The following is a 25,381-nucleotide window of genomic DNA, read 5'->3' as shown; positions in this document are numbered from 1 at the left end:
CCACGTTTCATGCAAGTCGTTATCACCTCTCTTTCCCCTCATCTTTCCATCCTGGATCTCTTTACCTGCAGATCCAACGGAAACCCATCCTTTTCATGTACCTCGTAGATAGCGATGGCCTGCTGTACTGTGAACATGACCTTTCCACCGATCTGCACCTCTTCCTTTATGGTGACTCGCTTCTTTCTGACTAGGGGTGGCGCCTTCATGGTAGTTTTCTCACCGGTCGTGCGCTCTTCGTTCATGACTTGGTCTTCGTCCTCCTGGAAGACACGTTTCTTAGCATTCCGCTCAGATCGTGCCTTTTTCTTCTCGGATGCCTGCTTCTTCTGGACAGAGTGTAGCTCCTTGGTGGCTGGTTCCTTCTCGACCGGCTGGTCTATCTTCGCACTTCCACCTCGATCTTCCTGGAAACCATGCTTCCTGCTCGTGTTGTCCTGGTGCTCGTCCTGGGTGTGGGGAATCTGTGAAAGGGGTGATGGTGCGGTCTGTGGGCCGGCGGTTTGGATGATGGCACGCTGAACGCGTGAGAGTTGTTTCAGTGAGCTCCTAGGTTTTTCGGCTTCCTTGCACTTTCGAACTACAGCCGTGTCCACGGGCGGCTTTGGATTTCCTCGACGGCTCGGCTTCTGGTAGCCATTTCCATACTGAGGGGTCCGAAGTTTAGGCCTGAATGGAACCTTGATTTGAAACCCTGTCCCCTTGCTAAAAGATTAGAAGTGAGGTTAGCTTGAGAATAAGAAAGCTAGGTCTGTTCGATAGTCTCCCGTACAAATCCAGTGTATTGTTGAGACCTCCAGAGGTATCTGCCCTGTGTTCGGCGCTCGCTTGGGCAATGAGGCCAGAGTCGCGCAATTCTATCAGCTTGTTGATGGACTTGGTTCCATAATCTCCTTGTGGCTTGACGGGTTTTACGCCTGTAGCAATTCCAAAGTGACCGAGACCGCCGTACTTGGTGGAAGGCCGCGATCGAGCCATATTGGTCGTGTTTAACTGATACTGCTGTTGATTTGTTGGGCGTGCTGGTGACAAGACGCAGGTATAATCCTGTTGAGTTACACTGTATTGATCAATTGATGCTACGAAGTGAGACAACTTGGGCAAGGTAACAATAGTTATTGGAGACGGTTGTGGGGAAGTGGGGCTGAGCTAGCAGGACACGCTATCACGTGTATCGACTAGCGCGCCTTTGAGTAAACACGCCTGGGCAGCGATGAGGGCAATGCGACAACGACAACGTCTACTGGTCCGCTCTACGCCAGACTGCAACCCGTCATATCGATTCGCGATTACGATACTATGCCTACCGCCACGAACCCGGAGTCGCGCTCTCCATCGCCCACACCGGCCCGGCCTATCGCTGATGCTCCTGGCCCGCGCGCGCAAGGTCTGATCAATGTCTTCAACCAGGCTTCAAAAGCGACTCTAGACAAGTGTTCGGCCAAGAACTTTGCTTCGTGTTTCCCAACGGCCGCGCAGTACAGCCCAGAGGTGCTAGACAACTTGAGAGGGCAGATTGTGGATCAGCTGGACCGGACATGGAAGACCAACTTCGAGGACATCATGGAGAGGAGGAATGTTGTTAAGCTTCTCAACTCGCTCGACCAGTGCATAGAAGATGCGAAACTGAGAAAGAAGCGCGCCGAAGCAAGCGCCAATGGTGGACCCGTCGAGACACCTGTACCGTGAGTACTGTGAAAGCATGAATCACTATTACTTTCAAATACTGATTCCTTGCCAAAGACCCCATACTCTCACTCCGGCCGAAATCCACTTGGCGCACCTCATGCCTTTCCTCGAGAAGCAAGCAACGGAAATGAACACTAAACTCGTCGAGACTCAGCAGTCGAACACCGAGCTGCTTTCGACCATCACCGCCCAGCGCGCCGAAATAGAAGCCCTAGTACGAGGCCTAGAGAACGTTATACAGGACCTGGACGCTAGCGCGCAAACTATGGCTCAAGACGATGTGCAAGATTTGAGCAGAGAGACTAGGGACCTTGAGATGGAGATGCGGACATGATGCTGGAAGAAGACGCAGTAACTTCAAGACTCCGTGGATGCTCTTACCTCGAACACGTCGAAAACCGCCGCGATCCGATCCCAATCACGCCACGAGCTCGATCATCAGCTACGAGGTGCCAGCACCGGATTCGAATATACAATCGTGCCAATACAGACAGGGCACTCACCAGAGTCAGGGACAGCTAGTTTCCATGCGTTATGCCTTGACGCCATAGGCAAAGGACTGAGGAGAGCTTTATGCGGCACGTGGAGGAATGGAATACTACCTTTGATGTGGAGTGTACCCGTACCCGAGAACGATGGGAACCTGGACTCAATTGGGGTGGCTTCTGGAATATATCTGCGGCCCTAGGCTGATGTTACACTTCGGGTATCCTTCGTAACTAGTACGGAAGACGGCAATCAAGCGTGAGGGGCAGTGAGGGACGCAAGAGGGAGCCATGATTCAGCTCTTCTCATCGTTGTCGGTCTTCACGCTACCAAAAGAACTACAAGACCTTAGGACATGGCCAATAGCTTGCGAGGCAAAAACAGCTTCGTTACCGACTAGCATGGATACTAGGCCTTTTTGCTTGGGATTCGTATTCCGGCTCGAAATCCCTGTGGGCTATCCATTCGATTCCATTTCCCAGATAACTCAATAGCATCGCTCGGCTACACCATTCTTCTTTAACTCTAAGGCATATAGCACTTGAGCAGCGAACCCAAACTCAACTCACTCCCTGTCTGCAACAGAAGATTCAAGGCGCCAGTACCAAGATACACAGGACATTTGATCGCCTGTGCCTCATCTACGGCCTGCTTCAGTGTTTCCGCGTACCCTCCAAGCACCCTTCCTTTGCCATCCTCTTTGCCCTCCAAGACCGCAATCATCTTCGCACCTGCATCTTTGAACATGCTGCTTCCACCTGCAGCATCACAGGCCAACTCGTAAAACTGTGGCAAAGGGATACCAACGTGTTTGGCTAGGGAAATAGCTTCAGCAGCAGAAACGAGGTGGATACCAGTGAGAAGGTTGACGACGAGTTGGAGTTTTGCTTCTTTGTCTTCGGCTGAGAGGTTGCTTTGGATGCTGGTGACAGGCTCAGAAGTCCATAGGCGGACGATACCAGCGTCATCGTTAGCTCCCCAGCCCCGGTCGAGCGCGGAAAAGTAGACTTGTTCTGCGGCTGAACAGAGAGTCGCTGGGAACCCTACACTGCGAGCCATAGATGTGATGATGCCCTGGATTCCTTGTCAGCACGCAGTCACGTCGTCTCGTCCCTCCGAATATGGGGTCTTGGAAGATGTAGAACTACTCACAGTATCCTTCAGAATGATAGTCACAGCACTCGCCCCTGGAAAGTAATCCTCCTTCAAAGTCCTCTGGCTGCGATTCTCAAACATCCAGCTCCACCCCGTACTCCCCAGCACCTTATCGTACACATCCTTGCCGTTCAAGCCCAGCCTAGCAGCGAAACCATATGCTTCGCTGAGAGCAAGAATCTGAACTGCGGCAAGGACTTGATGTACCATCTTCATATTGCTACCTGCGCCAATACCGCCCTCGACAATGAAGAGCTTAGAAGGTGCGGACATCTCCTCCAGCAACCATTGACCTTTTTCAAAAGCCGCAGACGAGGCACCGGCCATGATGGACAAAGTGCCATCTGCTGCTCGTCCTGCGCCACCAGAAACAGGCGCATCGATGAACAGGATATCGTCCCGGCCGATATCTACTAGCTCTTTCTCTACACTCTTCGCGTACGCACTGGGTACTGTCGAGCACAACAAGAGCGTAGCACCCTTTGGTAGCGCATTCACGATGCCGTCTTTGTCAAAAAGCGCGGGCTGGGCTTGCATGGCCGAGGCGACCATGACAATGTAGAAAGGCTTGTCTTTTGCAGACTCTGAGAGCGAAGACGATGGCGTGCCACCCGCGGTTTTGAACTTCTCGAGCGATGGTGGGTAGACGTCGAAACCGGTTACGGGGTAGCCCTGCTTGACGAGATGCGTTGCCATGCCCATTCCCATAGCACCTAGGCCGCAGAAGCCGATCTGGGGTTTAGACGACATCGTTGTGGTGTTTTGACTGATTTCGTCGTTGAATGTTTCCAAGGTAACCTGTATCAATACTGATGCTAAACGTCAACGAACACTGTGCTGTGAACTTGTTTCTCCTCGTTTCGTTATAGCCAATTCCTAGCTTTTGTTCAAATACTCTCTTCTAGATATACAACATGAAGTTTGAGGTTTCAAGTCAAACCACGCCAACGACAAACCATCAACCATGTACATCTCTCGCCATCACCCCACCCGGCCCGACGTCACGCACTACCCTCATTTTCCCCAGAAAAAAATGGCCTTGGTCCGGCAAAAGACCCGTCTTCGGTCATTGACATTCATCCTGTGTTGCCCCGCACCGTGAGCGAAACGGGTAAGGCGGAGTATTGCTCACCCGCCGAAAGTGGGTCGTCGGCAAATGACCGATGGCAATCTGCGTTGGGGAAGCCGGATAGGCAGAGGATGCATGAGGAGGTTCGGCGTGTGCGCCGCCTCGAGAACGAATGTGTTGGATATGGCAGTTGTCGTTGTGGACCTTGGGGTTTGCGTTCGGGTTAACGTGTGCCGTCGTTGGAAGCCGGTGTCGTCTTGAAACGACCAGTCACAATCGTCTCGACAAAAGATACGTAAATACCAGCTAAGTATATGCAATTGTCCTCTAGAGACGACCTGAGATATTGCTCGCCTCATATCAATGTCCGTAATGGGAGAAGGCAAAACTTGACATTAAGGAATGCAAATGTCACTCGTTTCTTCGAAGAAGCATGTGTATTATTCTCATTACTCTATTATTGCAAAGTTCATACAAGCGTACCACGCGGTGAAAATCGTCAAGAAGTCATGATATCCGTATACGCAAAACTAGACGTTGGTTCCCAATGAGATTGATTAACCAGAAAGCTTTCAATCACATAGCCCTCGCCACATGAAACGGGTATATCGGATCCAAAACTGCAGCGCCATCGCTCATTCCATCAGGGGTATAAGTCGCCAGTCCTTGCGAAGACGGACTATTAGTTGACAGAGAGTGGAACACTGCTCGAGCCGTCAGTAGAACGTCTAAGCAGCAACGACCCTCTCGTCTTCACGACCACGCTGGTGCTCACTAGCGATGGTCGAGTTGACATCATCATCAAGGTCCTCACGGTCGTCGTAACCGTTGCCCTGGTGGTCGGCGGCAGGGATCCACAGGCCAGACTCCCTGTCGAGGGCCTGGTCTTGGCCTGAGAGGTCTACACCCTCACCCATGTTGCGGTTCTGGTTGCGGCGGCGTTGAGAGAGGGTACGCGATCGCTGAGAGAGCTTGGAGGAGACGGAAGCATTCTGGGATACCCAGTTGGTGAGAGCATCCTCACAGTCTTGGATGATACTGTAGTATGTCAGCAGATGTTTTTTTATTTGTGAAGAAGATAGGAAATTGACTTACGCCTTGCTAGCCTCATAGCCGTCGTAAGCTTGACGGGTTTCTCCTGGGGTGACTGGTGTATCGTCAACAAGTTCGAGGAGGTGCTTTCCGTAGCCGGCGATGATAGCCAGCTTCTCGCAGTGCTCGCGCATGGCATCGAATTGGTATGTAAAGGCTGCCTTGAGCTTCTCACGCGTGATGTTGGAGAGCTGGGCTTCGGCAACCAGAGACTCGGCCTCGGCACGTACGAGCTCCTGTTCAAGGACAACAATCTTGGGGGAGTTGGGCTCCTTGTACTTCAACTGAGCAATCTGGTCGGTGATCTTCTGCTTGCCTGTACGACTGTAAGCGTCTTTCTGGTGGTGCGCATGTGATTGACTTACGGTCACGGCTGGGCTGGACGGAAGCCTCGATGTTGCGGATGCTCTTGATGGTGACACGGTATTGGTCGTAACGGTCGACATACTGGTCCTCGAGCTCACCAATTTCGTAGATGAGAACTCCGAGCTTGTCGGTGACGTCAGAGACGTCGTCGTCACAAGCCTCGCCCCAAATGGAGAGTTGTTGCTTTGTGGCTAGTCAGTACTACGCAGAGTTGTACATGGTGGTGCAGACTTACTGCGACCTCCATGCGCTCCCTGGAAACTAGCTCCATGCTGCGCATGACGTTCTTCTCCATCTTTACGAGTTGTGACAGCTTCTTCGCTAGGTCGGGTCCAAAGGCACCGGCAGACTTGTGGCGGAAGGTGTGGCCTACACGAGAGCGAAGCAGTTAGCGACTACATCGTGGAAAAGCGTATGTGTAACACTCTGGTGATCATCCGGTAAGACGCGCTCTTGGAACAAGTGCTGTCGCTGCACCATGCGACAAGGCGCTGTTTATGCGGTTGCGCGAAAACGGCATTGCACAGTCCTCGTCGCTCCTTGTTCGCGCAAAACCGAGAGGTGGTGAATACAGAGAAGCTCGTGGGAGAAATGCGTACCAATATTGGCCTTGCCAAAGAAGCGTCCGCTCTTGGTCGAGGACGCAGGAGGCGGGGGGCTCTGAATCTGCGACGCCGTGGGCGCGCGAGACTGGCGCATGCTGTACGTTCGGTGCATCTTGGCGTCGGTGTGGTAGTGATGTATCAAAATGTGAGTTGGCTGAGTGTGGGCGGGTGTGAAGCTTTTCAAGGGTTGTGTCGATAGGGAAGGCGCAGAGACGTCGCAGTATGACGGAGGTTTTGTTTAGGGGACTTCAATGACGTAGACCTTGCTTAGCCCCACTCTCCCGCGGCGATCATGTTCTCGGGCACGCTACCCTCACATCATTCGCACATCCTCCACACTGCAATATTGGCAATCCCTGGCCCGTCTAGGACATCCTGGTGTTGTGCTTGCCCCCAATGTTCCAATTGCAGCCCTTCTCTGCCAATTGTACGCGCATACATGGCACATCGCACACGCAGTCAGACCGCAGTTGCCCTGCTTGCGCTAATCAAGGCTAGAGCCAGAACAGTTGGCGCCAGTGGCTATGTTCTCTCCGGCTGATGTGACGTTGATTTGTGCCTGCGTCCGGGACCCTACGGCCGCCATGACAACCACGCTACCAAGAATCCATCTTCCCTAAACCCTTACAGCGAGCCATTCAAGTCAACTGGTATCCGCCTTGTGCATCTACCAAGGGTCCAGCCATCTCATTTTACCATTACTCTGAGCTTGTGCAAAGCGACAAGTCTATGGCATCGGCGAGGCTACTCAAAAGGGGTGTGTGACTCGGGAGCCGGGCGTTCCGCGACTTGTACGGACATTGCTGGTAGAAAAGTGACTATCTTGGCTCTAAATTAGGTCATGCCATAGCAAGCATTGACCAGTGGCAGAATCTTGATTTTCGCAAAGGTCCAAAGCTGGCCACGTAGAGACCGTGCATAAAATTTTGGGGGTGTATCATCAATTCATCGTACTCAAAACTGGGAATACATTGCGCCGTCGTGAAGCTGATTGGCGAAGACGCTGAGGATGCTTCCAGCTTCGCCGAGGCCATTGCTTGGGCGAAGAGCCCAAAAGATGAGCTCACCTTCTCGCGGTGACCGGCGGTGGTGCACAGCTAGGGATGCTAAGCTTATTGCGAACACGGTTGTTACACCCAGGAGGGTGTTGACAAACAGCGGAGAGGGAAGCTCCGATCGAATGCGCTTCGCTGATACCAGCGGCTCCGAGACGACGACATTGTTCCGCCGTGCGAAGATGGACAATCCAGGAACATTGCCCAAGATCTCTTTTGCGCCGGCTAGCGTCCTTGAAGCCAAGGTTTCTGATCTTGCTGCCCACGGTAAAGACGTACTTCTTGACGTCTTCTTCGCACCAGTGGAGACGAACCAGACATCTGCAGCCTTCACTTGCTCACCGCGGAATAGATCCTTGTGCAGCCTATGTATATATGCTTCGATGCGTGGGTACTTGGTCTTGAGAGTTTCCCTGAGCCATGCCTGGGGCACTGGCGGGTAGTACAGCAAGGACAAGTATCCAAGGCTAAGGCAGTCCAGACTGGAGGGCTGGTCACCACGGAAGAGGTAATCATGTTTTCCCAGCAGATCTGATAATGGATCCAAGAGTTCGCCTGACAGAGCATCGAGTCTGAAGCGCGCGGCGTATATCTGACCACCCAAAAGGCCGCCAAGACCCTTTCCACGTCCTATAGTCATGGCATTTGGTTGACTCTCAGTAGGTATGCCGGCTGCCCGCTTGGCAGCCTCATATTCGGACGAAGCGGTACCTCGACCTGGCGCGAACCCCTCGTCGGCTGTGGTATCCACATCCAGACTGCTCAACCCCATGTGCGCCGTCCTGGCTCTGGCGAGATCTCGTCGTTTCGGAGGGACGGTATAGTTGGCATACCAGGGAAGAATGGCGGTAAACGCAGACGAGGTGGTAGTGTTGTAGTTTTCGGCGGAAACATAGAGGGATAGGTCGACCAGAGGCGTTGCCGTGGATTGTAGGAATGTGATGAAGCTGCAAATGCATAAGAATACATGTATCGACTCATGGATCGGTACCTACGCAGTCCTGTCGGTCTGCTGTCGACTTGACAAGTTGACATCAAGGTCGTCGGTGACTGCAGGGTGATTGCGGAGGTATGCAACAATGTCCTCAAAGCCAGAGGCTGTTGCAACACCGTCATCGAAGAGTATCGGTAGGCTCTCTGCACATGTGTAAGGACTCGCTCTGGTCACGATCAGTCATGGATCCCGTACCTGTGGTGCCAATCGTGGGGTTGTGCGCGGCGACCAGTGACCATTCTCCTCTGGGGATGACACGCTGACAGTAGGCGACCGTGGCTATGCATTCGGGCTCTATTGAAGGGAGCCCAAAGGCGGGGCCCCATACATGAAGCTCGAGCACCATGTCTAGGACTGTGTTGTGGTGCGGCTTGTGTGTGCTTGCGATGCGCCGATGCCCACTCTCCCATCAACTTCTGCGCATGCCGATCGGAACTAGCGTCGGAACGCTCGCACGTGAACACGCATCATCATCGCCCGTGTCTATGCTGGCAGTTGCATTTCGCTTGCTTACATTGTCAACACCGGAGCATCGACACCACTCTCTCCAGCCCTCCAACATGGCACCACTCCGACGCTACCTGCGAATCACAAAGCATTCTGTTCTCGAGGTTCGCATCTATCTCGATCGACCTGCCGATGCTGAAGCATGGCTGTTGAAGCGCGATGATCCAGCACTACCACGCGTCATCCAGGCTATAAGACCGCTGGTTTTGCCCAAGCTCCGAGAAGAAAACGAGCAGGGTAGAGGCCGAGGTAGTGCCAAATCTAAGAAGAAGGGCGTAAAGGACGTCGTCGTTGAAGGTAAGCTGCATACAACTCTGATACCGTATCCACCGTACAGGCATCCCCGCATCGATGCTGCGGGCTTACGCAGACGGCTAACCTCACCTCAGATGACTTCGAGGTCTCCATCTTTTTAACGGACCTTTCCTCCCGCCACTCCGTTTTGACCAAGCAGAAGATCTTCAAGGACAAGGCCCGCATTCAGAGCAATTCGGGCAAACTCACCAACTGGCTGACAGCCGGAACTAGCGGTCAGCCTGTTGTTATAGACGAAGATGTCGCTGATCCGATCGTCATCAGAGAGGAGGATAGCGATGAGCCCATCAATCTTGCTGACATCCCCGCAGCTGGCCAATCTGGACAGCAGCCTAAGAGTTCAGCACGTCAAAGACGCCGAAGAACCGAAAATGAGGATGCGGCACTCAGTAATCGCAGCGATAGCGAAGCTTCGGATTTGTTTGTGTCTGAGCCCGCCGATCCACATCGGACCAAGGCTCCTCCACAGACTGAAGATCAGGATAGTGACGATGAGCCACATGCGGATGATAAGAAGAAGCTTGGCCTCAGCACGTCATATGACGGCTTCAGCATCTACGGCCGTATATTGTGTCTTGTCATCAAGCGCCGTGGCGTACGAAACGTTGCGGGCCCAATTGGTGCAAATTCGAGCCAGGCTATGCTGGAGAATTGGGTTTTGACACAAGCTGTAGCAGAGCAGCTCGACGACGATGAGGACGCTATGTGAATAGATTTAGCATCACCGTACTACATGACCGCCGTCGAAACAAGACAGTCGGATCTTGATGCGGACTGAGACGATTACGAGCTACCAGGGATAAAAATAACACCGCCGGCTACGATTTGCCGAATCTGAACACAATGAGTTCGTGATAGGCTTCATCCACGTGGACGTACGTGCTGAACCGTCACACCGGGTAAATGCGCGGTTCTTTAGGAAGCCCTTGCGCATCAGGCGACCTAGCGAACCATTTTCCCAGAGGAGTACAAGATGCGCCACGATACTCGCGCACCATTTTGTGCGTGTGCGTCTTATTTCCGCCGCAAGCATGGCGTAGGTTCCATTCGGAACCTGATGAGCACAACGAACCTGAAACTGAGCGTTCAAAGCGGTCCGACGTCTTCACCGAGGTGAGAATCGGCCGTTCGGAACGATTGGGTATTTACATACTCGCACCCATAAGTGGGGCGATCTTTTTGGGATCGATCGTAACGCTGAGTCCTGCGTCAAACAGCTCTTTGAATGAGAACAGCACTGGGGAACCATCGCCTTGGCGCATGGAGACTCGGTGCTTATCCGGCGTGTGTACCCATCCGATGTCTCGTCTTTGTCTCCTCTGAGCGCCTCACCAGTAGCGCTTCGGACTCGCCGGCCCCAAAATGCGTGGCGCAGTGTGCTCGCGATCGCCTGAGAATGAAGGCGCGCAAGCCACATAAGGTGCGGTAGCGCCACCAGAATGGTGCGCGTACCTGCAGCAACGTGCCTGAACATCCTTCTCCGCACCAAGCTATCGATCTGCTCACGACGATCAGCTTTATTCGTCGTTATCGGACCATGGCCGCCATACTACGGCAGAATCAAGTCTTTAGTCCAAATGACGTTGCGATCGGCTGGCCACCGCGACGAATATGGAGCCAGTGGATGGAGTTCAATACTAATACTACGTACTTTTTCTGCGCCAACGCGAACATCGTGATTGTTGCTGTGAATAGGCTTGCATGAGAAATCTTGAGAGGCTTATTGATTCAAGCAATTTTAGACGAAAAGTATGTCGGTCAAATAACGCCGTTCATTTTACGTGGTAGACAGCCGTGCCTGCAGCTTCAAGGGACCCTCCTAGGAGCGTGGCTTCAATCTGATGAGCTGTCAATCAACGGTAGGCAGACTAAAGCTCGATCTCTTCTCGTCTCTTCTCGTCTCTCCGCGCTGGCCAGTTGGTTGGAACGGCTATCAGCCCTAAACGCCTTTGGCTGGGACCAGATCGTTGGTTCTGTAGCAGGTCACCGCGTCGTCTGGCCTTTCGCATTGACCTGTAACAGCTGCGCAATCCTTCCCCACTACGCTGAAACAACAGCCTTTGAGAAGCGTTGAGTCTGAGCTACTGAACTACCGAAGGGGGTGGCGATGGTGAGGACGATGCTTGCTGCATTGAGTTTTGACGCACCAGCTGCCCCTGTAAGTCTAGTCGCTTACTGTCAACGATGAGCGCATCGCCGGAATTTTCTCCTCAATCCTGGTGGGCAGGGGAAATCTTTTTGCTTATTGCGCACAGGCTTTCAGGGTACTGCAAACGCTTCGACAATCGTGATTTTCGTCTGGCAAGTTGCAGGGGTGAAAGGTGGCATATTGTCGCCTGTCAATCAAACAAATGCCTGCCTGAAGTCCGTCGTAAACCCCGGCGAGTCCACGTGGAGTTTGGCCAGCTGCGACAAGCGAGCAGCGATGCTCTGTCCCTCTCTGCAGAGTGGTTAACAGCTGCGCCAAGTGGCTGCATGGCGCCCGTTCAACTCTCTCCTTCCGGACCAGCCGAGCATCCATGATAACCTTTATCGAGCAGCCACTACCAGCCAGTTGCGGTCGCCGGAACTCTTTGAGAAACAGGGCACCTGGGCGTCGGCCGCTACGCCCAACTTGGACACAGGCGCGAGCCAGGATTAATACGAGTTGCACGAAGACGGGCAACCAAAAAGACAAAAATAATCATGACATGTCTTTGTGTAATGCTTTGCATTCTCAGCCTAGTTGCCCACGAACAAACGTGTATACCCCGGCCAGCTGATTCAGGATAGCAAGAGCAAATGTCATGCCTTGACCTCACACCGCCAGCACGGGCTCCAGCAGCTGTGGACATTGTGGAGCGGAAAATTCTAGGGGGCTTCGAAATTGGGTAGAAGCGTCAAAGAAGCACGGGAGAAGGTCGGCATGGGCGCTAGATCTTCGTCCTGCGCTCGAGGTCGGTGGGAGTCCGACGTTGGCAAATAGGCGACGTTGCAAATTGTGTGACGGAAATTTACTGTCAATGTGTCAGAATTTGCTCCTGACACGTACGGCACCAGGCACCGAGCGATGCCTGTTCCTGAAAGCGCTCGCAAGCAAACCCTCTTGGAAGCGGTCCCAAGACGGCGACCGATACATGCCAGCCCTGCGCACCATCAAGATGAAAAGGAGGGCTACGTTTCATTCATTCACGACCGTTCGCACTAGCCATGTCTGCTAGCCAGCAAGAAGCCGGTAATGTCAGGGAATAATAGGTGATGTCAGATGAGCAAAAGATAGACTTGCCCGTGGGTCAATCATGCCTCGCTGGGCCTGCTGCCTTGCCTGGAGGATGATGCGTTGTATGAAGGACATGCCGCGACGGCGACAATACTGCGACAGGATTGGATCAACGCGATCTTCACGCTGTCACGAGGCCGATGAAACGACAAGGCGGTAACGCGCAAGTTCGTGTTTCTTCTCCCCCCTGCTCATTAACTGACCAGGATCAGCGATGTTTCGGCGTGCTTTAGCTTATGCACAAGCCAGGAGCCACCCCTTTCCTGCTCATCAGCCCAACGCCTCTTTCACCGCTTGGGCCGTGCCATGCCCTTGCCTAGTATTATTACACTCATCGTCAAAGTACGTAGCTGACCGACATTTTGGGGGTCTGCAATCTGAGCACAAACATAAATACGTTGACCCCCCACCATCCGGAAAGTTCGTTTCATCATCCAGAGCCGAAGACTACTACACAAAGAGTATATATCTCTACAGTCTACTACCACTACAACGACATCATCCAACGAAGACTCCAACAACCTACACAACACTTCCGCTCAACACCAGCCTAACAGCTCATCCTTCACACATCAACACAATGGCCGCTACCATCTACGACGAGTCCAACATGGCATCCCAGAACCTCCCACCTTGCCCTGGCCCACCACCAACCCGCCCTCTTCCTCCTGTCCCATCGAAATAGAAGGCAAACATCAACTCCTCCACCCCACGCTTGTCTTGTTCGATCTACACTTGGCTTTGGCGCATCTCAACATCGATATCAACTCCGCATTCTTATCCGAACAACATCCTCAACGCCCTCCACCTTCAAACTCCACGCCATTCGACATCGATCTGCACCTTGCCGCCTGGTATGCCGCCATCATGCAGTGCATCTGCAGCATCCAGTTCGACCTGATCTCTGAGGCATTCTGTGCCTCAGACTCAGAACAACTCCCTGTCACTCACCTGACATCCGCCGCGATTTCCGGTTAAAAGCACACTACGCTTGTCTTCGGAAAGCCACTCGACGCCAGTTCAGCCTTGCATCGCAAGCCCTTCGCATTGCACCCTGCTACCATGCAGCATTGCTGCATCTTCCAGGACCTGCTCATCTGATTTCCACATGAGCCATGGCTACGATTGCATATTCCACACACGCTGGTCCGGGTGTCTGGAACGAACCTTCTCTATAGACGCCTACTTTACTTTGGCACATACACATCACAGTCCTTCTAATATTGAGCGTATTACTTGCTTTAGAACATGCATTAGCTGGCGCTTGGGATTGGTTGTGTGGCATCATAGCATCATTAGTTGTTGGAGTTCTATTACTGGTTAGGCGGCATCATAGCCAGGAGGAATACCCAATACTGTCTCGTAGCATTAATTGTTTGATCTCAGATCAATTACACCTATATTTGTCCATCATTTGTTCTATTATGGTTCAGTGTGAAACTCGCTTGTAGAGTCAGTCTCCTGATGATTAATGCCTCGGCTTTCCACATGGGGGCTAAAAGGCCGTCCTCAGTCGAGGACACGCCTCCTTCAGAGCATCTGCCGGTAGAGACGCCGCCAGGTTGTCAGCGCGCGCGGTAGCTCCTTTGCACACCACCTCTGCTAACCGCCAAGGCACATGGCTGTGATAGGATCCGCTGGTGCTTCACAAGCGCTGCAGCATGTTTGAGCGATCAGGTATGCCTCCTCCACAATCAGGCACCCGTACATTGCAAGCGCTTTGACCGCACACACGTGGGCTGCGTGACGTAGACTTGACAAGTCGAGTCGAGGGCCAATAAGTCGACTCGTTTAACCGTGTTGCATGTTCAAGTGTCCCGCCGCTACCGAAACCTTCCGTATGACCGGTTCACCTTGGATATTACGGCACCACCCCGGCATGTGCAGCAAACGTTGATACTTGCCGCAGCTTCATCTTGGAACGCTAATCAGCACAACGGATACGGCCTCACACCACAAATGCGAATATTGGCAGGGTCGGTTCGTGGTGGTTTGGCTCGGTTGCGCTTACCTAGCTCCAACCACGGCCATGTAACCGTTCAGGCACAAGTGCTTTGCTTTTTGGGAATCCATGCCCTGCTTTCAGCTGAGGCAGATGACTCCTCTGCTCGCATAGCCAACTACCAGCTGCATTGCTAGTCGAACGCAGACGTGCGACCACTGAACGCTAGACGAACACCGTCCTTGACTATTGCTGCTTCGCAGGTTGCACCACTTCACCGCTCAGCAAGACGTGCCCGCAACTCCACACCCGTTAGCGGTTTGCCAAGTTGCAGTCCACTCTCTCCCGCAGGACGGTACCCCTCCATTAACATCATCATCATCATTAGCAGCAGCATCAACATCAAGCAGCGCATCCCGCGGTTATGCAGTAAGTACTATTGTCGTGCCTACGCCGCAATTTGACGCCAATCTCCACTTCTCTGAGCGGGTCCGCCCACACCACGTTGGGGGCGGTCACATCAAGAGTGGCAGAGCATACAGGGCGTGTTCGACCTCTGACACTCGGATGAGCATGCCGGATGTTCACAGCAGGCGAACAGAGACGGCTGGATCTGCGACGTATAGTTTGCGCATGTCCGAGCTTACCACCAGAGTCCTGCATTCTCACGGCGCTCAGTAAGCAATTAGACTCTCGAACTGCGCCCTCGTCCCCCGTCCTCTATCGTTGAAGCTTCAGTCATTGGCCCAAGACAACGAGGCTGCATTCCGGTCTGATAGAAATGGACGTGAGCAACCATGCAATCGGTCCTCCACGTGCACACAGACCTACCGCCGAGCTATCCAAACTCTCTCAGCACCGATCGTGCTAAGTAGGGCGAAGTGCGCAGTCAGCCACGTCTGTCAGACGTTAATTCATCCTGCGAGACGCGAGGCATTCCATGTGCGCCATCGGCTGACGCAGACTGCGCGTTGCCGTGCGTACAACATGTGGAAACCTGCAGTCGTCCTTCGATACATCAACTTTACGCAAGCCAGCGCACATCAATCACACGCCCATGCAACCCTTTTGTGTGCATCCAAGTGCATGCATGCTGTTGCTCAATCCCTGGCAGATCATTCTGACTCACGTCCGCAATTCCACAAACCACGTTCCTTTTTCGCAGATCATGGGTCCGCGGACAGAGCATGCAGCCTTACTTTGCTGGTGCCTACCACATCCCAGCGCTAGAAAAGTCCGCTATCCACACATCCACAAGACGGCCTTTTTTGGTACCTCTTCGGCGATTTGGTCACTCGCTGTGAGTCACTTTCAGCGGTGTACCCAACCTGTCACCGTTACGACACGGACGCCGTTACGATTTGGCCGTTGTCCCATGTCGCTATAACCAGGTCCTCGGATTTTGTCGCACAAAAGGGAAAAGCCGTTGACTCTGTAACTGCCGGCTGCCGCTTGAAAACCCTTACATTTCTCACCGCTGTAGACGCAGTAGGTCATGTGAAATCTACAATGCAGCATCTCCAAGCCGCAAGGATAATTTTCCATCTTGTGACCTGTTGTGTGGGAATTGTGATGTTCGCCTATCACACTCCTACTGGTGATCATTACGCAGATTCACCGCCAACCAAGCATTGCGGCTGTAAGCGAACCGCGTTGCAGTCACTTGAAAGGCCCCAGCACGGCAAACGTTGTGTCCGGGCGATCGAGCTCGGCGCAATTATTTTTCTGCTCTTTTCACCTCGCCGAATGGCACCGGTGATGAACATTGTAATACTTCCGTCACCGTATTCCTCACCGACAAATTTCCGCTGTCTTGACGAAGATCATTGAGGCAAGCCTTGGACGAAATTACTTTCTACCTGCCTACTTCAGTACTTGATACGCGATGCCTGCAAGATATAGTGTAACAACAGGGGTAAGTGTCCTCCGTATCCTTCGCTTGCGCAATCAGTTTCGCAGGCAGTCAGGCATTCGTGGACAATACACTTCCATGCCCACTCTTTTCCACACAATTGTGTGCTACCCCGTCGATCAAACAGCAGCGCCCTGAACATGCCGTTCATGCACGTCATCCGATTTGGCAAAGTGGGATTGTCTTGCCACCACATCTGACTTCTGAAACGACCCTCGCCAATATTCGTGCCGTGATTCGATATTTGCCACACTTGTTATCGCCGCTGTTACCGCTGGCATCGGACATTGCTGATTTACACGATCTACGGAGTTGAAAATCTTCCGCTTCAGACGATGCTTCGGAGTTCGGTCACTCGGTTGATGCAAAGACAGAGTTTGTGATCATTAGCCGGGTCAGTGGGTTTGAGGCGTGCGAAATTAGATTCGGCTTATCTTTGAGGTGTCAGAATATGCGGTCTCTTGGGCATGGCTGCCGCACTGTAAGTTCACCTAGCTGAACTATACGGTTCCGAGGCGGCTTGGAGGACGTAAGCCAGGCACACCCTACGCTTCAGGTGCTGGAGGATGCCGTACCCGGCTGAAGTGTAATACATTACCTTCACTACACACCAACTGCTAATGCTGGTTATCGATTGTCGGCATACTTGCTTGTATTATACCTAGGTATTTGCTGGAACTATTGAGAATGTAGACCTCTTGCATCCCCCAACATTGTCACCATGTTGAAACTGGACTGACATCGCCATGAAATCCATCGTCCAATTGCACAGCCACAGATGCCACTTAGAAGTTCAAGCCACCGCGGGCCAATCAATGACTATGCCCCGCACTTCAATCACACTGCATGTAAGATGCAAGCTGAAGGCAACGCCCCGTTACGAGATGACAGTAAGCAATAGAACAACATCTTGTGTCTCTGTAGACACACAAGTGTCTCCTCTTGTTCAGCATCATACTGCGATCTCCTCACTTTTCACATCACGCACCTAATCGAAGATGGGATTCGTTGACTGGCTGAATTCCAATGCCGAGTTTACTGAATGGGCCGCTGGACGCAAGCCAGTAACAAAGAATTCGGATGCGTTACGCTTCGGTATACTGGGGGCTGCCAGAATTGCGTATGTCCATGCCCTGTCTTCGTTATCGAAATGAGGAAGTTGAGATAGGATCTTGGAGCTAAATTGAGTCGTTGATAGTCCGATGGCTTTGATCGTTCCAGCGCGCTCACATGCAGATGTCATAATCGCTGCTGTTGCAGCAAGAGACAGAGCGAAAGCAGAAGCATATGCGAAGAGGTGGGATATTCCTATCGTTCATGATAGTTATGAAGGTAAGTGAGCCAGGTGATGATAATCTCTCAGCCCATGAGCACCTACTACGGCCACTTTAGGCTATCGCGATATCATGTTGATCCATCGCAGCGCTAGTTAATGATCCGTCCATTGACTGTATATACAACCCTTTGCCCAACGGGTTGCACTATAAATGGACGCTCGCCGCCATCAAGGCAGGAAAACACGTTCTACTGGAGAAACCCTCCGTTTCCAATGCGCAAGAGGCACGCTCTCTCTTCCATCACCAACTTCTTAGGGCTTCAAATGCTCCTGTACTTGTTGAAGCAAGTCATTATCGCTTCCATCCCGCCTGGCATCTCTTCCTAGCACAATTCGACAAGGAAAATGTAGAAAAGGCAAGCGCCCGTGCGGGAATACCGAAAGGAGTTTTCCCCGGCACCGATATCAGGTACGACTACGATCTCGCTGGCGGTGCTGCAATGGACATAGGACATTACACCCTATCTGCACTACGAGGTGTCTTTGGAACCGAGCCTACGGACGTCACCTCCGCAACACCAAGCTTTATTGACTCCTCACAACATCATCTCTGCGATCGAGCCATGTACGCTACATACACCTTCCCTAATGGCGGTAGCGGTCACGTTTCATCCGATCTAGGTACCCGAGGTGGCTACTGGTTTCCGTGGCTGACATCAAACTGGCCAAGTTTCCGTGACGTGCTTGCTTGGATCTCAGTAACTTTGCGTCCTGAGAACCTTGGAACAACAGACAACGGTCTGCACAAGTCTAGCCAGAAGTCGGTCATATTCTGGGGCTTCATGGGCCCGCACGCTTACCATCGCATCGATATCACCACTACGACTATCTTGCGCGATCCCTCTTCTGGCAAGATTGTCAAGGAAGAAAAGAAGACGGAGTACAAGAAAGCGTACAAGTGGCCAGAGGGTATGGGTGGTGACCAAAGGGGTGAGGACTGGTGGGTTACGTATCGATACATGCTTGAGGAGTTTGTGAACAAGGTCAAGCGGAGAGAGGGAAGTGGTGCGTGGATCGAAGGTGAGGAAAGTATCAAACAGATGGAAGCCACGGATCGGACTTATGAGAGAGCTGGTATGTTGCTTAGACCTACTAGCAAGGAGTTGGAATAGCTAGTGGGAATTCTGGAGATGGAAATACAGTGTTGCGTCATCTTTGCTGTATCTCTGGTCAGATAAGGTTACTGGAGTTTGGTATACGAGTTCGTATGGCAGGGGTCGATCATTGAACTCACCATATCCGGACGGCTCTGTTGTCTAGGCATATGCGCATCTTAATTTGCACACACTGCTCACTTTCAGAATACCAGTCATTCATGCCTCCCAAGCATCTACTGCATCGTGTGAACAGACGCGTCGATACCTTCCGTGATGCGATGTGTTCAGGGTCCGCGCGTACCTTCCTCGCACGAACCCGACCAACACCACGCTACACATGCTTAAAAACCCTCACCGCACGATAAGATGGTAAGCAAATAGCTCCAAAGCAGAAGGCAGATACCAAGCACCGACAAGCTTCTCCAAGCCTGCACAAGCCTTGCGTCTACCTGCCTATATAGGCATCGCTTGCTGCACGCCTTGCCCCGCTTTGAGGTACAAACGAACATGACGCGATGGAATAGCTTTGCGTCCTGGTATCCGGAAAGCCGAGCTCGAGGTCCGTATAAGAGTGATACGGTACTCCCGAAGAAGTCCGGTGCGTCCGATGCGAAGCAGCGATCAATATGAGAGTTCTAACATTGGTTTACAGTTTTGTGGCTTTGGCGTCCGCGACTCCGGCGCCGAGCTCGGCTTCATGGCAGCGCAAGAGACAGGCTGCTGATGCGCCAGCTTATGCGGCGCATACGATCGATCAACCGGTTCGTTGATGTAACTTTCACTATCGTGCTTTAGCTGACCGTTATGCCAGATTGATCATTTTCAGGATAGCGATCGCTATCTTCCTCACACCAATGCCACCTTCAAGCAGCGGTACTGTAAGTACAAATCTACTCCATGCATACGCAGTATACACTAAGTTCTTGAACCAGTTTTCGACTCGTCTTACTACAAGTCTGGCGGACCAGTGTTTCTCTACATTGGTGGAGAGACGAGCGGAGAGTCGCGTTTCTCCAACTTGCAGACTGGGAGTAAGTGGATACAGCAAACCTACTTGAAATGTTTGCACAAACGACTTATCGGTCTTTTAGTTATCCAGATTCTCATGGAAAAATTCAATGGTCTTGGTGTCATTCTTGAGAATCGATACTATGGCGAAAGCTACCCGTACAATTCTAGTACGACGGATGAACTGAGGTTCTTGACTACTGAGCAGAGTTAGTGATTAAGTTCAAGCCATGATGCCAACGAGCTAACTTTGAACAGCCATTGCCGACAATGCCTACTTTAGGCAGCATGCTACCTTCCCAGGTGTCAACGCTAGTCTGAATAGTGCTGACACACCTTGGATTATGTATGGCGGTTCTCTTGCTGGTGCTCATACTGCATTCACCATGAAGACTTACAACGATATCTTTGCTGGAGGCATTGGTAGCAGTGCGACTACCCAGGCTTTATTCGAATACCCTCAATGGTACAATCCCATCATCAAGTTCGGTCCTGCAGATTGCGTATCCAGGATTGTCGACATCGTTGACAAGATTGATGAACTCATCTGGAGTGGAAATAAAGAAGGCATCCAGCAATTGAAGGAGATCTTCGGCCTGGGCGCATTGCAAGATCTGAGAGACTTTGCTATGACTATTGCTTTTCCGATTGGTGGGCCCATGAATTATCCCACCAACACTTGGCAAGAGCTCAGTAAGTTGTTTTGCTGTACAAATTGGTTGCCAGACACATACTTACCCTCCTGCAGACTGGTCTGACCGCTACGGTTCGGAAGATTTCTTCAACTTCTGCTCTAACGTGACGAACGTCAGCCCATCAGCAAATATCAGCAACGTCGACATGGCGCTTGCCAAATACTCTCAGGGCGAGGCTTGGACTGGATTAGGTGGTTACGCCGATTACGTGAAAAAGACGCTCATCCCGAACTGCGAGAGTGGACGGATTGATAGCACCGACGAGGGATGCTTCGGCACGCAAAATGAGACATACTACGCCGATCCCACAAACGGTGCAGCGCGCTCATACCTCTACTCAACCTGCATAGAGTCTGGCGGTTACCAAGTCGCGCCCACGAACGGCCCGTCACTCATCTCACGCGTCCTCCAAGTCGACTACACCCAGCAGTGGTGTACCTGGGCCTTCCCACCTGGCAAGCACAATAGCATTCCTGCAACACCCCAGTTGCACTACTACAACAAGTACGGGGGTTGGGACGTCCATGCTGAGAATCTCGCTCTGATCGATGGCAATACCGATGTCTGGCTTGATCTATGCTACCATTCGAATCTGGCTCCTCAGCCCAGGATCAGTGGCGATAAGTACCCGAGCTACCTAATTGCGGGAGCCGGACATCATTGGGACAGCTATGGTATCAAGAACGTTAGCGCTGAGCCGGATTATATCAGGGAGGCGCATTATTGGGAAGAGAGGACTGTGAGTAGGTTCTTGCAGTTCTGGGCGGAGAAGGAACATTAGGCGGTAATGTGCAGACGAAGTGTCTTCTTTACCTGCAGCTTTCGATATAGTGTTGAAAGATCGATGTCCACCCCACTGAATTCTGTGAGGGCGCTTGGGCGGATGCGGGGTAGTCGAGGACCCTGAATTCGCCACATAAAGGCTGCGACTGCTCTTTTGCATGTGATACGCTGCCATATCAACAATCTATCAGACTGGTCATACCTTTGCTACTGCGTCAAGTAATGATCGATCCATCGTGTCCAGTATTCTTAGGTAGTCCACTGGCCATGTGAAATGGTACATACGCGTTCAGTCATCCTTCGCCACCTGTGTGGGTCGCCAGGGGCGCGCTAAACGGTTTTGTCACCGCTTCCACTTGCTTGGCTTCACAGCGACAGCCTCATACCTAGCTCGCTCCAACGCCATCATGCGCTTCTGCTATTGACGTCCGTCAGACTCTTCACATTCATTGATTCGTTTTCTACTTGTTCATCAGTAGAAGGCGCTTGTTGCAAATCGCTTCAGCGGGCACTTGTCCTTGCTATCGCAACCGTCACGCCATCACGGCACAACCCAACAACGATCCTAACAGGTCGCCGGCAACATGGGCAAATTGGCTTTCCCTCTCGATAAAGAGCTAACTGGTCCGGACCGGATTGTTCTCGACATCCTAAAAAAGGAGTATGAGCTGTATGAGACCAAGCCTGCAAAATCAACGGCAGATGCAGCAGAAGATTCAGATGACTCTGGTGTCAAGCATTCCGAGATCGTGACACCATCACCAGAGGGTTAGTGATCCTCTTTTTAGACACCGTGGCTGATTCATATGACTAAACTTCCACAGATCTCCAAGACCAAGAGCAGCAAGCAATCGCATATCTCAAGAAGCTGAACGACCCCAAGTCTGATAGTTTCGAGACTACTGTGTTCAGTTCTGTCGATGATGCGGACATCAAGAATCCTCTTCTTCGTAAATGGATCATCGATCCCTACATTCGATGGGCAAAGCAGATTGTACGAGTCGAGACCGATGTTATCATGGTTACGCATTTGCTGCTTTACTTTTGCACCAGCATCCCATCAGCGATCTACCTGTACATGAACTTCCACTGGTGGCACGCTGTGCTCCATTGCGTAATGCAAGGTTACTACATGGGACCATATACGCTCCTGAAGCATCAGCATATTCATATGCGCGGTGTTCTTAACAAGAACTATGCCCTCGTCGACCGGTTATTCCCATACATTCTCGATCCAATGATGGGCCACACCTGGAACTCCTATTACTACCATCACGTCAAGCACCACCATGTTGAAGGCAACGGACCTAACGACCTCTCTTCTACGATCCGATACCAGCGGGACAGTTTGTGGGACTTTGCCCAATATGTTGGCCGGTTCTACTTTCTGATCTGGCTCGATTTGCCCGCATACTTCTTGCGCAACCGCAAGCCTAATCTCGCGCTCCAAGCGGGTGGCTGTGAAGTTGGAAACTACATCTTCCTGTACATGATGTACAACTTTGTAGACGCTCGTGCAACAGCGTTCGTGTTCTTGATTCCTCTGGCTTTCATGCGCCTGGCTTTGATGACGGGAAACTGGGGCCAGCACGCTTTCGTCGACGAGGTCGAGCCGGACTCCGACTTCAGGTCAAGCATCACACTCATCGACGTACCCGTAAGCCGTCATCCATCCTTAATCGATTAGTTTCCGGGCACCCCACTAACATCACAACAGAGCAACCGCCACTGCTACAATGATGGCTATCACACTTCTCACCACCTCAACCCCCTCCGCCACTGGCGAGAGCACCCAGTTGCGTTCCTTTCACAGAAGAAGCAGTATTCTGACGAGCATGCAATCGTTTTCTACAACATAGACTACTTCTTTCTTACAGTCAACCTGCTGATGAAGAACTATGAGCACATTGCTAAATGTCTCGTACCTATGGGTGACCAGATGCAGCTTACGCTCGATGAGAAAGTCGAGATGCTAAAACGCAAGACAAGAAAGTTCTCAGAGGAGGAGATTGCAGAGAAATGGGGCAAGCAGTACGCTAAGCTGAAGTAGATTGGACTTGTGATCCGATACGGGCTGCTAGCTGCGTAGACTTTGTTTCTTTGTTTAGAGGGTGCTTATTACAGCTAGGGAGAAGCAAATAGTCCGGATGACAGTAGAGTACTCGTATGAAGGTTGATTCCCGTCGTGCCTACCCTGGAACTCCACGTGCCGGCTTGTGGCAACTGCCGTAGCGCATTCGATCATGATATCGCACGATCTCGATGTTGTTCTCTTGTCACTTATCGCAACGACACCCCTAAATTCATCACTATTCTATTTCGAGCAATGGCAGATCCACAACGCTTACCGTTTGGACAGAGCTTGTTCGTTGCGACTCCGAACACGATTCATTTGAGGACGCAGCTTGCCCGCGAGACGCTGTTTGAGTGCGAGACCGCTGACGGCATAGTCAACGCTTGTGCCTCAAAAGACAACAGCAGCCTCTTCGCTGTAGCAGACGGTCAGGTTGTGATATTGCACGATGCTATGCGAAACAAGGACAGGAAGTACAAGTTGAAGAGTGGTGATGTATGACATCTTCTCGAGCGACAATGTGGTCTACAAACTGACGAAAGCACAGGGCGAGCCACGTCTTCTTCTCTTCTCACCTGACTCACGCACACTGTATTTCACAACGACGTTAAACAATTCAGTCCAAGCGTACTCCATACCAGATGACAAGCTTCTGCCTTCCTTACCATCACATCCATCTCCACCGAACGTGATCGCGATCTCCAGTAATGGCACTGTACTTCTCTCAGCATCACCAAACCCACCGACTATATACCTTCAAGACCAGGGATGGGGACACAGCGCGCCGGTGGACTTTCGACCAACAGACGCCCGCTATCCCGCTACCTGTGCTGCATTCCAACAGTTGGACGGTCCCGCGAAACCATCGTATACCAACTTTGTGATCGGGTTTCAGGACGGACTGCTAGTGATGTATCGTCTCTTCTTGCCTTCACTTCGAAAGAGGTCCGCAGAGTCGCACACAAATCAATCTCCATTCTTCCAATTACAGCCTGTCAGAATATGTGTCATCAAGAAACTCCATAAGCCGGCCATGGGCGGTGTACTTGCAGCGGAGTTCATACCGGGCTACAAGTCGCGGGTTGTTAGCATTAGGCATGATGCAAAGTGTCGACTTGTCGACTTTGAAGGAGGAGTGAAAGTACTCCGGACATAGCATGTCTCTTATCCCGCTTCTTGCATGTCGGTATCTGCGAAAGGCCCAATACGCTCAAGAGGACGAGTAGATGAGGTGGTTCTGTTGGGAGGCGACGCAGCAGAAGATGTCGGAGATGTCTACGACGGCTTTGAGACATTGATTGCAATTGGTACACAGGCTGGAAAAGTCCTTATTTTCAACGTACTGGGCCTACTGATACATGAGATCACTGTGGGAGCGTCTGTCACGGCTGTTGAGTGGGTCGGCGATATGAACGCGCCATCGGTCCTTCCGACTTGCGCATCACCGCTGTCCCCCAAGCTTCGTTCGGTCGTCGATGTTGTGGATGCAGAGGGGTCCACTTCTTCTGAAGAGGAGACGGGCACTGTCAAGAAGGTTAGATCATCCCACAAGTCAGCTTTGACAAGAAAGCCAGTATCTGTTGGGCCGCGGCCAGATCTGTTTTCCGACGAGTCCAGGGAGTACAAGTCAAGAGTTTCCAGTCGCAGAACCTCGGATGTGTTGAACGGTTCGCCTCTCCGCTTTGAGAGAGTACGCAACAGACCCATGAAGACAACATCATCAGTACGACCGCGCATCTCCACGGAGACATTCCAGTCGCCTCCGGAGCCTTCGCCGTATGATCCGCCCTACGTTGGTGCCACAAACTCTTTACCCAAACCCGATCCTCCGGTTCGAGAAAGTCGGAGATGGCCCCGAATACATCAGATGCCAGTCGTACCAGTCCCGTCACAGGCACAGCTTTTTCCTGCTTCTCAGGAATCGCTCAGTTCGTCTGATGAT

At 52.0% G+C, this 25,381-nt stretch overlaps 8 protein-coding genes across 8 annotated transcripts; 4 read left to right on the top strand and 4 right to left on the bottom strand.

Annotated features, from left to right (window-relative positions):
- Nucleotides 1–38: 38 nt before the first annotated feature.
- Nucleotides 39–1,093, bottom strand: ACET3X_005468 (uncharacterized protein; the record flags this gene model as incomplete). Its single annotated transcript, XM_069451676.1, has 2 exons — nt 773–1,093; nt 39–705 (listed from the first exon to the last, which is right to left on the bottom strand). The coding sequence occupies exons 1-2, from the start codon at nt 976–978 to the stop codon at nt 39–41; spliced, it is 873 nt and encodes a 290-aa protein (XP_069307512.1). The 5' UTR covers nt 979–1,093.
- Nucleotides 1,094–1,299: 206 nt separating this feature from the next.
- ACET3X_005467 (uncharacterized protein) lies at nt 1,300–2,023 on the top strand (the record flags this gene model as incomplete). Its single annotated transcript, XM_069451675.1, has 2 exons — nt 1,300–1,685; nt 1,744–2,023. The coding sequence occupies 2 exons, from the start codon at nt 1,300–1,302 to the stop codon at nt 2,021–2,023; spliced, it is 666 nt and encodes a 221-aa protein (XP_069307511.1).
- Nucleotides 2,024–2,700: 677 nt separating this feature from the next.
- ACET3X_005466 (uncharacterized protein) lies at nt 2,701–4,080 on the bottom strand (the record flags this gene model as incomplete). Its single annotated transcript, XM_069451674.1, has 2 exons — nt 2,701–3,249; nt 3,328–4,080. 2 exons carry the CDS (start codon nt 4,078–4,080, stop codon nt 2,701–2,703), a joined length of 1,302 nt encoding a protein of 433 aa, XP_069307510.1.
- A 1,047-nt stretch (nt 4,081–5,127) lies between these two features.
- On the bottom strand, nt 5,128–6,574 carry ACET3X_005465 (uncharacterized protein; the record flags this gene model as incomplete). Its single annotated transcript, XM_069451673.1, has 5 exons — nt 5,128–5,437; nt 5,495–5,807; nt 5,857–6,040; nt 6,093–6,226; nt 6,457–6,574. 5 exons carry the CDS (start codon nt 6,572–6,574, stop codon nt 5,128–5,130), a joined length of 1,059 nt encoding a protein of 352 aa, XP_069307509.1.
- An 842-nt stretch (nt 6,575–7,416) lies between these two features.
- On the bottom strand, nt 7,417–8,857 carry ACET3X_005464 (uncharacterized protein; the record flags this gene model as incomplete). The annotated part of the gene is made up of 4 exons (XM_069451672.1): nt 7,417–7,742; nt 7,797–8,464; nt 8,513–8,654; nt 8,707–8,857. The coding sequence occupies 4 exons, from the start codon at nt 8,855–8,857 to the stop codon at nt 7,417–7,419; spliced, it is 1,287 nt and encodes a 428-aa protein (XP_069307508.1).
- Nucleotides 8,858–9,071: 214 nt separating this feature from the next.
- On the top strand, nt 9,072–10,042 carry ACET3X_005463 (uncharacterized protein; the record flags this gene model as incomplete). The annotated part of the gene is made up of 2 exons (XM_069451670.1): nt 9,072–9,315; nt 9,408–10,042. The coding sequence occupies 2 exons, from the start codon at nt 9,072–9,074 to the stop codon at nt 10,040–10,042; spliced, it is 879 nt and encodes a 292-aa protein (XP_069307507.1).
- Nucleotides 10,043–17,444: 7,402 nt separating this feature from the next.
- On the top strand, nt 17,445–21,363 carry ACET3X_005462 (uncharacterized protein; the record flags this gene model as incomplete). The annotated part of the gene is made up of 10 exons (XM_069451669.1): nt 17,445–17,566; nt 17,645–17,778; nt 17,870–18,856; nt 19,471–19,477; nt 19,532–19,640; nt 19,691–19,757; nt 19,812–19,910; nt 19,971–20,096; nt 20,146–20,580; nt 20,636–21,363. The coding sequence occupies 10 exons, from the start codon at nt 17,445–17,447 to the stop codon at nt 21,361–21,363; spliced, it is 2,814 nt and encodes a 937-aa protein (XP_069307506.1).
- Nucleotides 21,364–21,949: 586 nt separating this feature from the next.
- Nucleotides 21,950–23,415, top strand: ACET3X_005461 (uncharacterized protein; the record flags this gene model as incomplete). The annotated part of the gene is made up of 3 exons (XM_069451668.1): nt 21,950–22,133; nt 22,190–23,022; nt 23,083–23,415. The coding sequence occupies 3 exons, from the start codon at nt 21,950–21,952 to the stop codon at nt 23,413–23,415; spliced, it is 1,350 nt and encodes a 449-aa protein (XP_069307505.1).
- Between the last annotated feature and the right edge of the window lie 1,966 nt (nt 23,416–25,381).

The sequence above is a fragment of the Alternaria dauci genome, chromosome 4 (genome assembly GCF_042100115.1).
Source record: "Alternaria dauci strain A2016 chromosome 4, whole genome shotgun sequence".
Classification (NCBI taxonomy): domain Eukaryota; kingdom Fungi; phylum Ascomycota; class Dothideomycetes; order Pleosporales; family Pleosporaceae; genus Alternaria; species Alternaria dauci.
Note: the sequence above shows the minus strand (reverse complement) of the source record. Positions and strands in the feature narration are given on the sequence as shown.